The following is a 19,170-nucleotide window of genomic DNA, read 5'->3' on the forward strand; positions in this document are numbered from 1 at the left end:
CACTGTGTTTGATTCTCAGCACCACATATAAATAAATTTTAAAAAGGTCCATCAAAAACTAAAAATTTTTAAAATATGAGCATAATCTTGGCCAGGAAGATAAAGCCCAGTTACTAGTAGAGAGAGGAACTTATATGTTTAATCAATGCTTGAAGGAGTAGGAAAGGAAACAGATCTGACAAATGAATTTTGAGTTTTTTTCTCCCAGGAAGGAGGTGGTAAAGGGAATCTTGTACATCTTTTCCAAAGCTATACTGGTCTGCCTGATAAACTGCACAGTGGAACCTCAGGGATTACCCTGAAGGAATAACTGTCCAGTTCATATTTCAGTTCCCAGGGTTGGGATGGAAGGGTAGAAACTACTGGGATTGTGCTGGAGCCCAGGTGTAGGATGACAGGTTAGGATCTACAGTGGTGGGGTAGGCAGGCACCTTCCCCCACTAGATTGACTGGCTTTGTTGGTGGTGGGGAATGATGGTGAGACAGGAGCAGCTAGGAGGAGGTAGTTACCATTGGGCAACATAGAAGAGGATTTGAGATATATGACCCTAGCATCTTGTCTGATAATATGTTCTGTACAAAGGTAAGAAGATACATTCCTCGTGGAATCACACACTTCACAGTAGTTTGTCTCAATATATCTATTGTGAAGAAACAGCAGGAAAAATTCCAATTCAGGGGAAGATGGCGGCGGGAAGTGAGTAAGCCGCTCCGTGCTCCGCGCCGCCGCGTCTGAAAAGATGAGGTAAAGATCATTAAAGGAGATCTGTCGACAAAAACCCAGCACCGTGTCAAGAAAGGGGGGGCCTAGGTGGAGTGTATCCGCCACGACTCCAACCAAGGTGGAGTGAGTCCATCACGACTTCAGCACGAGCAGTAAGGCTGCAGCCCCAGCTGCCTGGCTCCCTCGGCCCCTTCTCCTTCTCCTCTCCGCCTTTCCGCTTTGCTTCTCCCCAGCTGTCTCTCCTCCCAAGCTCAGTCCCTAAATCTAGATCTCAATTTCTTTCCCCCACCCCGCCCGCTCTCCCGCGTGTCCGGTACCCGGCCCGCACGGCCCCGAGGCGCTGCCTCCCCTCCCCCAGCCCGCACCCCCTCCCCGGGGGTCCCGAAGGCCGCTGCCGCCGCCACCGCCTCCCACGGAGCACCACAGAGCAGACTCTTCACCGCGCGAGTGAGCTGCCGAGTTAAATGAAACAGCTGATAAGATGAGTGACAATTTAAAATCTAAGTGATCCGAGAACACACACTGAGCCCTGATCGGCTGAATTCAAGCTCCCGTTCAACTGCTTCCCGCAGACAAACAGCTGTGACTCAGCATTAATCCATCCGGCTGAAACAACTGGTCAGCCCTTCTCATCCTACGGAGGTAAATGCCTACCGAGCCTTCATAAGAGTGGCCACAGGTTTGAAACGGGGCTCGGGAGAGACAGTAAGGACCCACCCGTTGCATTGGTCGCCCGGCAAAGGGAAACGAACTGTCGCCATTTGCAAGAGACACCACCATGGCAGAGAACTGACGTCATCAGACTGCGGTGGAGGAGATAACTTCATTGAAACCTGCGGCTACAGGTGTGTAATCCCCTAGCCTTCCCTCTCCACACATCGGGGAAACCTTAAGGGCCCCTCCCAGCTCTCCCGTAAGGGCCCCTCCCAGCTCTCCCGTGAGTGCTACAGCCAGCCCGAGGGAATCAGAGGTGGTGCGGGACCTGCGGCGCGGGACTACCGCTCCCACCAGGGCTGACTGCTGAGGTCTCTTGCACCAGCTACCGGGGGAGTGGCTACCGGAGGGCAAGTAAAATTTGCTGAGGATTCTCAGCCCCAAGCTCTACAAACTTAGGGTCTGAGGGAATGGCAAACTGGAAGAGTGTGCCCAGTCGTTCATGAAAACAGGGGTCCCGGGAGCAGCAGACCTAGCATGTAGCCAGTATTGTGATGAGAGGGGCCTGGCTAGAGGAAAAGTGGGAAGTGACTAGACACAAGAGGAGGCCCTAGGCACTCAGGATTGGAGACTCGCCCAGTCTGGGAGGAGCTGCTGCACAGTGATTGGTTCCCTCGTATTAACAGGAGAAACTTGACCTGGTGGGCACAGCGCCACCTACTGGAAGAGAAGTTAATCAAACTCTAGGACTGCATTTATTAGTTTTTTTTTTCCTTTTTTTCTTTTCTCTCTTTTTTTTTTTGATTTGGGTTTTTCTTTCATTTTCATTTTTCTTTCTTGTTGTTTTTTTAATTTTTTTTTTACAATTTTTTTAAAATTTTTTTTCTTCTAATTTTAATTTTAATTTTTTTTATTATTATTTTTTAAAAATTTTTTTTATTTCCTATTTTTTTCTTCTTTTGTCTTTTCATTTTTCTTATCCCCCTTCCTTGAATTCTACCTCCTTACTCTCATTCTCTTTAGTGACTTCTTCCCTTCCCTTCTAATACCTTTCCTCCCAAGCATCTAATAAATTTATAGGAGTAAACAGTAACTCAGCAGTCAAACAGAACAAGAAGTAACATGAGCAGCTTCAAAAAGCAAGGAAGAAAAGGAGTACAAACAATGCAGGACAGCCTAAATATTCAGGAGGACCTAGAGCCATCAGAAAAATGGTCATATAAAGAACTCAAGGAACACCTTAGACAGATGGAATGGAACCTTAAAGAGGATACAAGACAGCAAATTCAAGCAGTGAAAGAACACATTGAGAATGAATTACATAAACAGATAAAAGAAGAAGTTAAGCATCTTTATCAGGAGATAGAGATTATAAAAAATAATCAAACAATAATTCTAGAAATGAAGGAAATGATAAACCAAATTAAAAACTCAATTGAGAGTATCACTAACAGAGTGGAGCAAGTAGAAGCCAGAACGTCAGATAATGAAGACAAAATATATCATCTTGAAAAGAGTCTAGCCAACTCAGAAAGGCTGGTAAAAAATCATGAGAAAAACATCCAAGAGTTATGGGATAACATAAAAAACCCAAACTTACAAGTCATCGGGATAGAAGAAGGTACAGAGATTCAAACCAAGGGAATGAGTAACCTGCTGAATGAAATAATTACAGAAAACTTTCCAGAAATAAAAAAGGAAACAGATATACAAATTGAAGATGCATACAGGACACCGAGCACACAAAATCACAGTAGACCAACGCCAAGACACATTGTTATGAAGATATCCAATATACAGAACAAAGAGAAAATATTAAAAGCTACAAGAGAAAGGAGACAGATTACATTCAGGGGTAAACCAATAAGGTTAACAGCGGATTTTTCATCACAGACACTGAAAGCAAGAAGGTCATGGAACAATGTATTTCAAACACTGAAAGACAATGGATGCCAACCAAGAATTCTGTATCCAGCAAAATTAAGCTTCAGGTATGACAACGAAATAAAAATCTTTCATCATAAACAAAAGTTAAAAGAATTTGCAGCCAGAAAACCAGCATTGCAAAGCATTTTGAGCAAAACACTACACGAGGAAGAAATGAAAAACAATAACCAAAACCATCAGTGGGAAGTGCCTCAGTAAAGACAGAGGGCGAGGGGAAAGATAATCATGGAGAAACAAACTAATTTTTTTTAAAAAAGGATAAACAATCAAACATGGATGGAAGTTCAAACCATATATCAATAGTAACTCTGAATGTTAATGGCTTAAACTCTCCAATAAAGCGACATAGGCTGGTATCATGGATTGAAAAAACAAATCCAACAATATGCTGCCTCCAGGAGACACATCTGATTGGAAAAGACATACACAGGCTAAAGGTGAAAGGATGGGAAAAAATATACCACGCACACGGTCCTCGTAAGCAAGCAGGGGTGGCCATCCTCATATCGAATAAAATCGACTTCAAGACTAAGTTAATCAAAAGGGATAAAGAAGGTCATTATATACTGTTAAAAGGAACCATTCACCAACAAGACATAACAATTATCAATATTTATGCACCAAATAATGGTGCTGCGACATTCATAAAACAAATTCTCCTCAAGTTCAAGAATCAAATAGACCACAACACAATAATTATGGGTGACTTCAACACACCTCTCTCACCATTGGACAGATCCTCCAAACAAAAGTTGAATAAAGAAACTATAGAACTCAATATCACAATCAATAACCTAGACTTAACTGACATATATAGAATATATCAACCAGCATCAAATGGATATACTTTTTTCTCAGCAGCACATGGATCCTTCTCAAAAATAGACCATATATTATGCCATAGGGCAACCCTCAGTAAATATAAAGGGGTGGAGATAATACCATGCATTTTATCTGATCATAATGGAATGAAACTGGAAATCAATGATAAAAGAAGGAAGGAAAAATCCTACATCACATGGAAAATGAACAATATGTTACTGAATGATCAATGGGTTACAGAAGACATAAAGGAGGAAATCAAAAAATTCTTAGAGATAAATGAAAATACAGACACAACATATCAGAATCTATGGGACACAATGAAAGCAGTTTTAAGAGGAAAATTCATCGCCTGGTGGTCATTCCTCAAAAAAAGAAAAAAACCAACAAATAAATGAGCTCACACTTCATCTCAAAGCCCTAGAAAAGGAAGAGCAAAACAACAGCAAATGTAGCAGAAGGCAAGAAATAATTAAAATGAGAGCGGAAATCAATGAAATTGAAACAAAAGAAACTATTGAAAAAATTAACAAAACTAAAAGTTGGTTCTTCAAAAAAATAAATAAGATCGACAGACCTTTAGCCATGCTAACGAAGAGAAGAAGAGAGAGAACTCAAATTACTAACACACGGGATGAAAAAGGCAATATCACAACAGATGCTACAGAAATACAGAAGACAATTAGAAATTATTTTGAAAACCTATATTCCAATAAAATAGAAGATAGTGAAGACATCGATAAATTTCTTAAGTCATATGATTTGCCCAGACTGAGTCAGGAGGATACACACAATTTGAACAGACCAATATCAATGGATGAAATTGAAGAAGCCATCAAAAGACTACCAACCAAGAAAAGCCCAGGACCGGATGGGTATACAGCGGAGTTTTACAAAACCTTTAAAGAAGAATTAATACCAATACTTTTCAAGTTATTTCAGGAAATAGAAAAAGAGGGAGCTCTTCCAAATTCATTCTATGAGGCCAACATCACCCTGATTCCGAAACCAGACAAAGACACCTCAAAGAAAGAAAACTACAGACCAATATCTCTAATGAACCTAGATGCAAAAATCCTCAATAAAATTCTGGCGAATCGAATACAAAAACACATCAAAAAAATTGTGCACCATGATCAAGTAGGATTCATCCCTGGGATGCAAGGATGGTTCAACATATGGAAATCAATAAATGTTATTCACCACATCAATAGACTTAAAGATAAGAACCATATGATCATCTCGATAGATGCAGAGAAAGCATTCGACAAAGTACAGCATCCCTTTATGTTCAAAACATTAGAAAAACTAGGGATAACAGGAACTTACCTTGACGTTGTAAAAGCTATCTATGCTAAGCCTCAGGCTAGCATCATTCTGAATGGACAAAAGTTGAAGACATTCCCTCTAAAATCTGGAACAAGACAGGGATGCCCTCTATCTCCACTTCTATTCAATATAGTTCTTGAAACACTGGCCAGAGCAATTAGACAGACGAAAGAAATTAAAGGCATAAACATTGGAAAAGAAGAACTTAAATTATCACTATTTGCAGATGACATGATTCTATACCTAGAAGACCCAAAAGGGTCTACAAAGAAACTACTAGAACTAATAAATGAATTCAGCAAAGTGGCAGGATATAAAATCAACACGCATAAATCAAAGGCATTTCTGTATATCAGCGACAAAACTTCTGAAACGGAAATGAGGAAAAACACTCCATTCACAATATCCTCAAAAAAAATAAAATACTTGGGAATCAACCTAACAAAAGAGGTGAAAGATTTATACAATGAAAACTACAGAACCCTAAAGAGAGAAGTAGAAGAAGATCTTAGAAGATGGAAAAATATACCCTGTTCATGGATAGGCAGAACTAACATTATCAAAATGGCAATATTACCAAAAGTTCTCTATAGGTTTAATGCAATGCCAATCAAAATCCCAACGGCATTTCTTGTAGAAATAGATAAAGCAATCATGAAATTCATATGGAAAAATAAAAGACCCAGAATAGCAAAAGCAATTTTAAGCAGGAAGTGTGAATCAGGCGGTATAGCGATACCAGATTTCAAACTATATCACAGAGCAATAGTGACAAAAACAGCATGGTACTGGTACCAAAACAGGCGGGTGGACCAATGGTATAGAATAGAGGACACAGAGACTAATCCACAAAGTTACAACTATCTTATATTTGATAAAGGGGCTAAAAGCATGCAATGGAGGAAGGATAGCATCTTCAACAAATGGTGTTGGGAAAACTGGAAATCCATATGCAACAAAATGAAACTGAATCCCTTTCTCTCGCCATGCACAAAAGTTAACTCAAAATGGATCAAGGAGCTTGATATCAAATCAGAAACTCTGTGTCTGATAGAAGAAAAAGTTGGCTCCGATCTACATATTGTGGGGTCGGGCTCCAAATTCCTTAAAGGACACCCATAGCACAAGAGTTAATAACAAGAATCAACAAATGGGACTTAATTAAACTTAAAAGTTTTTTCTCAGCAAGAGAAACAATAAGAGAGGTAAATAGGGAGCCTACATCCTGGGAACAAATTTTTACTCCTCACACTTCAGATAGAGCCCTAATATCCAGAGTATACAAAGAACTCAAAAAATTAGACAATAAGATAACAAATAACCCAATCAACAAATGGGCCAAGGACCTGAACAGACACTTCTCAGAGGAGGATATACAATCAATCAACAAGTACATGAAAAAATGCTCACCATCTCTAGCAGTCAGAGAAATGCAAATCAAAACCACCCTAAGATACCATCTCACTCCAGTAAGATTGGCAGCCACTATGAAGTCAAACAACAACAAGTGCTGGCGAGGATGTGGAGAAAAGGGTACACTTGTACATTGCTGGTGGGACTGCAAATTAGTGCGGCCAATTTGGAAAGCAGTTTGGAGATTCCTGGGAAAGCTGGGAATGGAACCACAATTTGACCCTGCTATCGCCCTTCTCGGACTATTCCCTGAAGACCTTAAAAGAGCATGCTACAGGGATACTGCCACATCGATGTTCATAGCAGCACAATTCACAATAGCTAGACTGTGGAACCAACCCAGATGCCCTTCAATAGATGAATGGATAAAAAAATGTGGCATCTATACACAATGGAGTACTATGCAGCAATAAAAAATGACAAAATCATAGAATTTGCAGGGAAATGGATGGCACTAGAGCAGATTATGCTTAGTGAAGCTAGCCAATCCCTAAAAAACAAATACCAAATGTCTTCTTTGATATAATGAGAGCAACTATGAACAGAGCAGGGAGGAAGAGTAGGAAGAAAAGAGTAACATTAAACAGAGACATGAGATGGGAGGGAAAGGGAGAGAAAAGGGAAATTGCATGGAAATGAAGGGAGACCCTCATTGCTATACAAAATTACATATAAGAGGTTGTGAGGGGAATGGGAAAATAAACATGGAGAGGAATTACAGTAGATGGGGTAGAGAGAGAAGATGGGAGGGGAGGGGAGGGGGGATAGTAGGGGATAGGAAAGGTAGCAGAATACAACAATTACTAATAGGGCATTATGTAAAATTGTGGATGTGTAACTGACGTGATTCTGCAATCTGCATTTGGGGTAAAATTGGGGGTTCATAACCCACTTCAATCTAATGTATGAAATATGATATGTCAAGAGCTTTGTAATGTTGTGAACAACCAATAAAAAAAGAAAAATTCCAATTCATTATGGATACATAATTTCATTAAAGGAAAGAGAAATCCTAGAAGTTGAAATAGTTTATTTCCAGTGCTCTCCCACAGCCATTTAACTCTACAATTATATACCTGTTGCTTTGTTTCTATCCTTATAGGAGCAAATTAATGCTGGTGTCTCTATTCTGCCATCTTCAGCCTCTGCAATTATCCACTTAAATTCAATTTTGTGGGATAGACATAAAGCTACCCCTGGTTTTGCTTAGTTTTCATTGTGTAGAATTCTTTTTGCATCCTCTTACTTCCATCACTGTGTGTTCTTAAAAGTGAGGTGATTCTCCTATATAAAGCATATTGTTAGGTCTTTCCTGTACCTGTGTAGATAATCTGTCCTCAAACTGGAGCAGATTCCGGCCAATGTTCCTTTTTTAAAATATTTTTTTTCTTAGTTGTAGTTAGACACATAACCTTTATTTATTTATTTTTATGTGGTGCTAGGCAAGTGCTCTACCTCTGAGCCACAAACCTAGCCCCAGCCAATGTTTCTTTATCAATGCTTTATGACCAGTAATCTTTTTTTCTCCTTCAGCAAGTACTATAACAAAAAGATTTTTATGATGTCCTAAGATCTATAGGATTTCCATGGTGTCCCAAGACCAGTAAGATTTCTTCATTCTTCTTTTCTTTTTGTCCCCTCATTAGATCATTTCAATGTTCAGTTTTCCAGATCACTTATTCTTCTTCTGGAACAATTTTGCTACTGAAGCTCCCTTTTGCATTTTTACTTTAGTCTTGGTGTCATTCCTATTGAGGAATTCTAGCTGGTTCTCTTTCATTTACTTTCTTTCTTTTGCAACTTTTTGCTATTTTAATGTGTTTCCAAACTGTATGAAAATTTCAGCCGTATAACTTGTAGTTCACTGACATCTCTAAAAATCATTTTGATTTTTTCAGATATTTTGTAGATCTTCATTTCTATAATATCAATAATTTGAACTCTATTAGTTTTCTTGGGAGTGTTCATGATTCACTTATTCAAAAAAATTTTTTTGGTTTAACTTTGGTATGTGTGCATTTCAGGGTACAGCTAACTTCCTGTTCTGAACTTCAATAGGGTTCTCATACAGGCATAGTTCTTCATTTACCTATTAGTCTATCCTGGGTATTAGAGGATTATCCAACATAAAGAAATATCAGCCATAAGCAGAAGACGTCAAGAGACCAACAAGTTTCATAGAAAATCAGAATTGAAGATTTGGGGAATAATGGGAATTGTGGACAAATTCTTGGTCAAGGGAAGCAGTAGACCAGTAAATCCCTGCAACTTCATTCCCAGGGAGTCGACTTATATAGTGGTCACAACCAAGGTGGCCTTCACCCAAGCAAGAATGCATTAGGGTTTATGGATCTAGAATGAAAGATGCCAGGCACGTTCCTGGCTCTGGCAACATTATGGTCTTGCATGACCCACTCCAGTGACAGCATAGTGGTTTTGTTTTTCTGTGGTATGCAGTGTAACTGTGCAGGGACTGGATAGGTTTATTCATCAGGCCAGGTTATGAATGAAGATGGCTGTGGTCATGTTAATCTGGCTCCCTACACTGTGACTCTAGAGGATGAGCTAGTTACCACAATAGGTGGGCAGGCCTGTTGATCACTCTTCAGTCATGTGAGCCACATGCCTTTGTTCTGACACCAGGGGTGGTAGTTGCTGAGCTCCACTCTCTCTTGAAGCAATTATCTGGACTGTGCTACCAAGTGGGGCTCCTGGCTGAGTACTGCAGTGGCTTCTGGAGAGGATGATTATATGATATATAACCTGGGTGGCCATTCTAGTCTTTGGGGTCTGTTATTCAGCAGAGGGTGCAGACTGGGTTCTGAGGTTATTCAGAGTCCTTTCTTAGGAAAGGTATGGCCTGAGGCTATGCTCATGCACAATTCAGGAATGCTTCTGTTTCAGAGGGGAGCCTTGGGTACCTTGTGGCTGGATGTATTGGAGGTGTAGCAGGCCTAACTCCACACTTGTCTTAAATGCACAGAGATGGGAATCTCTCTATGAGAGGTCTGTCATTGGCCCTGATTTTTTGCTGATTAGGGATACTGTTTGACTTTCTAATTGAAGGCATCGTAATCCCTTTGACAATTTGGAATCCAGAAAGTGGGACCATCCCTGTGTTGGTGAGGTGAATGTGATGAACTTTGAGCTGGGCAGGAAAGGAACCATCTAGGACCAAAGCTAGGTTGAACTTCCCATTGGGCTTTTTATGGCAACCAGCTCTGCTGGTCTGAGGTTCGCCTGTCTCTGTGTTGAAGCATCTTAGCTGACAGCAACACTGAAGGTCCAGCAAGGTGCACACGCTGGTCATCGTGATCACCGCCTCCTCACTGCCATTTCCACCAGGGTTGCCTTTGAGGTGATAGTGGAGTGGGGTCCTGGAGGGATCATGGAATGCTAGGGTGCTGGGTGATGGCCGCAGGTCTCCTTTCCTTCTGTGGAGCCATGCTCCAGGGAGAGCATCCTGTGTGGTGGTGTGGATGTCTGGGGAAGGAGGAGGGTTGGCGTTGTCAGAGTGAGACCTTCTTCCTCCCCTTCCAAGCCAAGTGTGACTCAGTTCTGCAGACTGGTTGGGTGGCCTCAGGCTTATGCCCAAGTGTTGGAGTGTCAAAAGATGTCCTGGTCTGAGGATGATTGTTCACTGAGCTTTCTGTGTGGAGGTGGATTCTGAGACTCCAGATCACACGTATTGCTGTTGTCACTCTCCTCCTTCTGAGTCTCTAAAGACAATGATGTAACATGACAGTTGCCAAAGCAGTGTGTTCCTAACAAGGGTGATGCCCCTAGTTTGGCTGTGGAATCGCTCTCTTGACTCTCCCTGTGGTATTATTGGAGAAATGCCACTGTGCTCACCTGTGAAGGTATGTAAAATGGCCTAATGTAGCTGAGTCCAGTGGAACAAACTGTTGCTGTGTACTTTTCTCTGGCTGGACACAGTGTGGGTCCTGTGGAAGGAGGGTGAGAACATGGAGACTGTGTATCCTGTGTCCACAAAGAATGCTCACTAGAGTGTGGGAGAGAGGCACTTACATCCCTCAGGGAGGGCTCATGGGTCATGGATCCACAACAGATCTCTAAGTCTCTGGTTGGGACATGAAATCATATGGGAAGTCAGAGGCCTTCTCCATAATGCTGAGGCAAGCATTGACTAGGTGATGACCTGCTGCTCTGGAGGAGTCAAGAGAAAGCGAGTTCCTATAGATGGTGGCCACATAGGGTCAAATGTAGCGGGCTCTCAATCCTGTTGTGGCATTTCAGAGGCCTCAGAGGGTTTGGGAATGGAGCATGACTCCTGTTGAAAGTAGAAGAGACAGCAGCAGTGTGAGTCCATGGCACATTCAGTGGTGAACCACATTCACTGGCTGGGAGCAGGTCAGGACTGAGGCCCTTCCAGGAGTTCCTTTGAAGCTGGATCTCCCATTTCATTCTGAGCAAAGAGTCTCTGGTGCTATGAAGAGAAAGTCTGGGTTTTACTTTGAACAAATTCTAAAATGTAATGTTTATTGAGGTTTGCCTTTTAATCCTTCCAGATGACAAAGTCCCAATCTATTGCCTAGTTTTTCTGTTATTAAAGTCACATTGTGATACAGGGCATATGTTTCTAGGAGGCAAAGATTATAAGCTATTCTAAACCTGGAGAACACATAAGTCACGTAGGTCAGCAGATATTATTCATTAATCAAGGCTCCTCTGAGTAAATGATTGACAGCGGGCATAATACATTTTCACAAATTGATGAGCACACCCACATGAATTGTTCTGGTATCTAAGTACCTGGACTTCTTCTGCCTACTGTATCCCTTGAGCATTAGGTTTTATTGAGCTAGAATGAAGGACGACAGGCATGTCCATCAGTAAAAAAAAAAAATCATTTTGTTTGCATAAGCATTTTATCTCCTTCTTAAAGTATATTTCTAGGCATTTTATTATTTGTGCACAGTGCTAGTTTTATTTATTTTGAACTGTTTATTTGTAATTAAAGGGCAGTTTTGTGCATTTACTTAATATCTAGCTATATTCCTATATTTTTTCTTAGTTTGTAAGATTGATTTGGTATGGAACAACATCTGCAAATCATTCTCCCTGCTGGTATTTTCACCACTTATTTTGCTTCACTGAAACACATGAGTACATTAGTGGTCCAGGCAAGTTAAAATTGTATGCAGTCACTTGCAACTGAAGTAATCTTGACAAATACAAAACTAATGTTCTTGGAAAATGCATGGTGGCTAAGTTCGTGAGGAACAATTCATACATTATCTCAGCATCTTAGGGATGGACTGTGCCTTTTTATCTGTAGTTCTGTCTTCTGGCCTGTTCAGTATACTTTGAGGCATAACCCTATTCTCTCCCAGGCTGGCAGGTGTTGGAGAGGTTCTTCTCTTCACCTGTGGAATCATGACCTAATGCTCATTCTAAAAGCCTGGGGGACTGTGCCTTCAGGCATGTTAAAGCTAGGTATATCTTTCTGCTCTCGGGAAGACCAAGCAAGGAGATACATGTTGCAGGATCTTAACAAGTGGAGTCATTCAACAGGCTTTTCTCCCTTTCACCCTCTATCAGCACTGTGCCAGTCACCAGGAGGCACTGCCTGTGCTCTTGCCCTCTGCCCTGGGGTGGGGCCCTGCACTTTCCTGAACCCACAGCAAGGTCAGGGTGGCTCACCTAGAGGGTTTTAGGAAGTCAGAATCTGTATATGATTTTCTGTCACCATCATTTAGGAATGCCTATAAAACATGGAACCATATAGAGTTTCAAATATGTTTGGTTTTTTTATAACATTCATTTCTTAAAAATAAAATATTTGATTTTATATATGTATTAAAGGACATATATGGATTCAAACTTTAATAGATTGGGTGACTATATACATTTATAAATATAAATGTATAGTAAGCACAGTTCTCAAAGAAGAATTAAGATCACAGAGAGCCCTTTGGTTAAGAGCCTGGGTATAGCACCGGTATAACTGTAAAAATTTTCATCCATAGACCTATGGAGTGTGTTTGAAATTGGCAGATGTCCCTTGGGAAAGCATTCAGTATTTGTATTGCTGAAGAATAGGTGTCATAGTCTTAACAGCATCGATTTTGTGAGAAGGAAACATTGATGATAGTGGGATTTTGTTTGGGAACATGGTGTCAAATCTCTCTAACAATAATGGTGATATCAAGAGTCTGGCATCATAGAAGACCTCTAATTCCTCCATGCAGAGAGGTATCTGTTAATTGCACTTCTGTCAAGGAGCAAAGTAGTGCTGGCCTCACTGTTCTGCCATCTCGAGTCTCCTGTACAATTATTCGCTTAAAGTCAATTTTGCTTGATAAACTTATAGCTACCTCAACTTTCACTTAGTTTTCATTGTGTTGGACATATTGTTGGAATTCTGTTTTTTTAAATGTTAAATTTTTGCTACTTCTTATTTTATTTTTGTGTTTCCCAAATTTTCCAAAAAATTCTACCCATGTGACTTTGTAATTCGCTGACTTTTCTGAACATTATTCTGAATTCTTTTTCAGCCATGATCTAGTGTTTCATTTCCTTAGTATCAATGATTGCAACTTTATTAGTTTTTTGGGAGTTATCATGATTCATTTACTTAAATATTTTTTATTTCCCATTTGTGTGTATGCATTTCAGGGTACAACTGCCTGCTTTGACATCCACTGGTTCTCTTGAGGCATAGCTCTTCATTTACTTATTAGTTTATCCTGGGTGTTCTAGGGTTATCCTACATAAAGAACTATCAGCCATGGGGTTGAGGCTGTGGCTTTTTGCTGCAGTCTGGCTGGGCACAAAATAACCGCCACCAGAAAGCCTTGTAGATTCAAACAGCAACTCTTTATTCCTGAACTCTCACGGGCACTCTACATGCACGTTCTGGGAAAAATACTCTCCCTCCCCCAGGCTCTGCATACCAATACTCTCAGAACCCCTTGAGAACTCCATGGGAACTCAGGGAGTGGATGCCTGAGGCAGCAGGATATGCCCTATTCCCAGCAGGATCCACCCTAAACCTGGAGCCACCCTAATCCAGCAGGATCCACCCTAAACCAGGAGCCATCCTAATCCAGCAGGATCTACCCTAAATCTGGAGCCACCCTAATCCCTGAGCAGGGTCACCTTTCAACCAAAAATGCCATGCATCATTCTTACTTGTCTATGGCTCTCAGCAGCTCTTAGTTTGATCCTCAGCACCACATAAAAATAAAAAATAAAAAATGTATTGTGTCCAACTATAACTAAGTATTTTTAAAAAAATTCTTAAAAAAAGAAAAGAAAAGAAATCTCAGCCATAAGCAGAAGATGTCAAGAGACCAACAAGTTTCATAGAAAATTAGAATTGAAGCTTTGAGAATAATGGGGAATTTTGAACAAATTCTTGGTCAAGGGAAGCAGTAGACCAGTAGATCCCTGCAACTTCATTCCCAGGGAGTGGACTTATATAGTAGTGGTCACAAGCAAGGTGGCCTTCACCCAAGCAAGAATGCATTAAGTTTTATTGATCTAGAATGAAAGATGCCAGGCACGTTCCTGGCTCTGGCAATGTTATGGTGTTGCATGACCCACTCCAGTGACAACATAGTGGTTTTGTTTTTCTGTGGTATGCAGTGTAACTGTGCAGGGACTGGATAGGTTTATTCATCAGGCCAGGTTATGAATGAAGATGGCTGTGGTCATGTTAATCTGGCTCCCTACACTGTGACTCTAGAGGATGAGCTAGTTACCACAATAGGTGGGCAGGCCTGTTGATCACTCTTCAGTCATGTGAGCCACATGCCTTTGTTCTGACACCAGGGGTGGTAGTTGCTGAGCTCCACTCTCTCTTGAAGCAATTATCTGGACTGTGCTACCAAGTGGGGCTCCTGGCTGAGTACTGCAGTGGCTTCTGGAGAGGATGATTATATGATATATAACCTGGGTGGCCATTCTAGTCTTTGGGGTCTGTTATTGGGCAGAGGGTGCAGGCTGGGTTCTGAGGTTATTCAGAGTCCTTTCTTAGGAAAGGTATGGCCTGAGGCTATGCTCATGCACAATTCAGGAATGCTTCTGTTTCAGAGGGGAGCCTTGGGTACCTTGTGGCTGGATGTATTGGAGGTGTAGCAGGCCTAACTCCACACTTGTCTTAAATGCACAGAGATGGGAATCTCTCTATGAGAGGTCTGTCATTGGCCCTGATTTTTTGCTGATTAGGGATACTGTTTGACTTTCTAATTGAAGGCATCGTAATCCCTTTGACAATTTGGAATCCAGAAAGTGGGACCATCCCTGTGTTGGTGAGGTGAATGTGATGAACTTTGAGCTGGGCAGGAAAGGAACCATCTAGGACCAAAGCTAGGTTGAACTTCCCATTGGGCTTTTTATGGCAACCAGCTCTGCTGGTCTGAGGTTCGCCTGTCTCTGTGTTGAAGCATCTTAGCTGACAGCAACACTGAAGGTCCAGCAAGGTGCACACGCTGGTCATCGTGATCACCGCCTCCTCACTGCCATTTCCACCAGGGTTGCCTTTGAGGTGATAGTGGAGTGGGGTCCTGGAGGGATCATGGAATGCTAGGGTGCTGGGTGATGGCCGCAGGTCTCCTTTCCTTCTGTGGAGCCATGCTCCAGGGAGAGCATCCTGTGTGGTGGTGTGGATGTCTGGGGAAGGAGGAGGGTTGGCGTTGTCAGAGTGAGACCTTCTTCCTCCCCTTCCAAGCCAAGTGTGACTCAGTTCTGCAGACTGGTTGGGTGGCCTCAGGCTTATGCCCAAGTGTTGGAGTGTCAAAAGATGTCCTGGTCTGAGGATGATTGTTCACTGAGCTTTCTGTGTGGAGGTGGATTCTGAGACTCCAGATCACACGTATTGCTGTTGTCACTCTCCTCCTTCTGAGTCTCTAAAGACAATGATGTAACATGACAGTTGCCAAAGCAGTGTGTTCCTAACAAGGGTGATGCCCCTAGTTTGGCTGTGGAATCGCTCTCTTGACTCTCCCTGTGGTATTATTGGAGAAATGCCACTGTGCTCACCTGTGAAGGTATGTAAAATGGCCTAATGTAGCTGAGTCCAGTGGAACAAACTGTTGCTGTGTACTTTTCTCTGGCTGGACACAGTGTGGGTCCTGTGGAAGGAGGGTGAGAACATGGAGACTGTGTGTCCTGTGTCCACAAAGAATGCTCACTAGAGTGTGGGAGAGAGGCACTTACATCCCTCAGGGAGGGCTCATGGGTCCTGGATCCACAACAGATCTCTAAGTCTCTGGTTGGGACATGAAATCATATGGGAAGTCAGAGGCCTTCTCCATAATGCTGAGGCAAGCATTGACTAGGTGGTGACCTGCTGCTCTGGAGGAGTCAAGAGAAAGCGAGTTCCTATAGATGGTGGCCACATGGGGTCAAATGTAGCGGGCTCTCAATCCTGTTGTGGCATTTCAGAGGCCTCAGAGGGTTTGGGAATGGAGCATGACTCCTGTTGAAAGTTGAAGAGACAGCAGCAGTGTGAGTCCATGGCACATTCAGTGGTGAACCACATTCACTGGCCGGGAGCAGGTCAGGACTGAGGCCCTTCCAGGAGTTCCTTTGAAGCTGGATCTCCCATTTCATTCTGAGCAAAGAGTCTCTGGTGCTATGAAGAGAAAGTCTGGGTTTTACTTTGAACAAATTCTAAAATGTAATGTTTATTGAGGTTTGCCTTTTAATCCTTCCAGATGACAAAGTCCCAATCTATTGCCTAGTTTTTCTGTTATTAAAGTCACATTGTGATACAGGGCATATGTTTCTAGGAGGCAAAGATTATAAGCTATTCTAAACCTGGAGAACACATAAGTCACGTAGGTCAGCAGATATTATTCATTAATCAAGGCTCCTCTGAGTAAATGATTGACAGCGGGCATAATACATTTTCACAAATTGATGAGCACACCCACATGAATTGTTCTGGTATCTAAGTACCTGGACTTCTTCTGCCTACTGTATCCCTTGAGCTTTGTGTCCAAGCAGCTGGATTGTTGGGGGCTCAGCTATCACATGGCTTCTGCTCTTTTGCCTGCCGTCCTTCCTCTGTGTGTGAGTTTGCTGCTGGCATCTGGCTCTGCCCAGGCAGGCAAGCTGCTGGTGGTGCCCATGGATGGCAGTCACTGGTTTACCATGCGGTCAGTTGTGGAGAAACTCGTCCACAGAGGAAATGAGGTGGTTGCTGTCATGCCAGAGGTGAGTTGGCAACTGGGACAGTCACTGAATTTTACGGTGAAGACGTATTCAACTTCTTACACTCTGGAGGACTTGGACAGAGATTTCAAGATTTTTGCTGATACTCAATGGAAAACTCCAGAACAAAGTATGTATAGTGTTCTAATGGGTTCATCCAAAGCATTTTTTGACATCACTTTTTCACGGTGTAGGAGTTTGTTTAATGACAAGAAGCTAGTGGAATACTTAAAGGAGAGCGCTTTTGATGCAGTGTTTTTGGATCCTTTTGATGTGTGTGGCTTAGTTGTTGCCAAATACTTTTCACTTCCATCCGTGGTCTTCACCAGGGTAGTGTTTTGCCATCACCTTGAAGATGGTGCACAGTGCCCCAGTCCTCTGTCTTATGTTCCCAGAGTTTTCTTGATGTCCTCAGATGCTTTGAGTTTCATGGAGAGAGTAAGGAATCATCTAATATACTTGGAAGAGCATTTATTTTGCCCTTATTTTTTCCAAACTGCCTTGGAAGTCGCCTCTGAAATTCTCCGAACACCTGTCACAATAGTTGATCTCTTCAGCCAAATATCTATTTGGTTGTTAAGAACTGACTTTGTTTTGGAGTATCCCAGACCTGTGATGCCCAACATGATCTTCATTGGTGGAATCAACTGCCACCAGAGGAAGCCACTACCCAAGGTATGTTGTGTCTCCTTTAGCACACTGCGGAAAACCTGGCTTTGGGCATTAAGAAAGAACCCTTACTGAGCTGTGATTCCTTTAATATCCATCGTGTCTGGCATTTCTTCCTGGGTTAACAATTGTTTGGTGCCTGTTCATTAAGTGTGGGTTAGCAAATTCTATAAAGCTGGCCTCATTGATATTTATGTGCATATCAGTGATGGAATTTATGTCATTTTTTTTTAATCTGTTTGCTTGTTTGTTTTTGGTGTTGCTGGGGATTGAACTCAGTGCCTTGTGTATGTTCGGCAAGCACTCTACCAACTGAGCTGTATCCCCAGGCCCCAATTCATGTCATTTTTATGCTCTCTTTCTATTACTGCTTCAGAAAAACCCTGAGAAACATATTAGGATGTGAACCATTTTATTATTATATTTTTTGCCAATCCTACAGGCAAGTATTCTTAGCAGTTTTGTATGCATGTTTTCTTTTTATTGAAGTTATTGTATATGTATGCATATATCTATGCAAATTTTACACCTATTTATTAAATAATATCTAATAATATAGTGTACATCTGTTCTTTCTTTTAATTTAATTTTTTTTTGTACATGAGTTCTTTACCTTGCATTTTCACTTGGCAATGTATTGTAGTCATGTTCTCCATTCATTACTTACAAAGTTAACTTGTTCATTTAGTAATTACATTGAAAGCTTTAAGGACCTTTTTCTTTTGAACCCACCAATGGTGATAGATATTTAAAGGTTTTTTCTGCTTTTTGCCTCTTTGAAGAAGACTGCAGTAACCATTCTGAAGTATTCTTTTTCCACTCTTGTGTTTCCCTAGTTTTGCTGTTTTCTTTGTATCCAAGGAGCGTCCTAGGGGTAGAGCTGTTGGTTAGTTGCTGTGCTCATGTTATGCTTAACTAACCTTCAGAGTCTTGAGCAACCCCTCCTCTTTGATCAACAGTGTATGGGAGCTGTAGCTTTTACATACCTTCTAAGCTCCAGATGTTATAAATTTTAAGTTTTGTGAATTTTCTGGACAGAAATCAAGCTATAGTTTTGCTTTCTGTTTCCATAGTATGTGGGCATTTGCATTTCATGGGATTCTACTATTCACATTTGTTAGCCATTTTTAATATGGCTATCTGTCTTTTTAGAACTAGTTTCTTTAATTCTCTATTTGGATATTAATCCAGCTTTTTAGTATGTGGTATGAATAAATTTTTTGGAGCTGTTCATGTTTTGTCATGTAGGATTTTTAATTTGGGAAGGCAAACTAGTAAAGGTTTTCTCTAAGAGTTCAGGATCCCAATTTGTTTGTGTCTTTCGCAGTCTGAGATGTAGAAACATTTTTGCACATCATTTTATTTTTTTCAACTCTTCCAGTGTTGCTATTTTCTTTTTGCAAAAAGACCTTTAAGTACACTGTCGAAAC

General features: G+C 41.4%; 1 protein-coding gene across 1 annotated transcript; it reads left to right on the forward strand.

Annotated features, from left to right (window-relative positions):
* Nucleotides 1-16,891: 16,891 nt before the first annotated feature.
* On the forward strand, nucleotides 16,892-17,815 carry LOC308630951 (UDP-glucuronosyltransferase 1A8-like; the record flags this gene model as incomplete). The annotated part of the gene is made up of 1 exon (XM_081261759.1): nucleotides 16,892-17,815. One exon carries the CDS (start codon nucleotides 16,892-16,894, stop codon nucleotides 17,813-17,815), a length of 924 nt encoding a protein of 307 aa, XP_081117885.1.
* Nucleotides 17,816-19,170: the final 1,355 nt, after the last annotated feature.

This window comes from Spermophilus citellus (assembly GCF_964194105.1).
Source record: "Spermophilus citellus genome assembly, chromosome: 11".
NCBI lineage: Eukaryota > Metazoa > Chordata > Mammalia > Rodentia > Sciuridae > Spermophilus > Spermophilus citellus.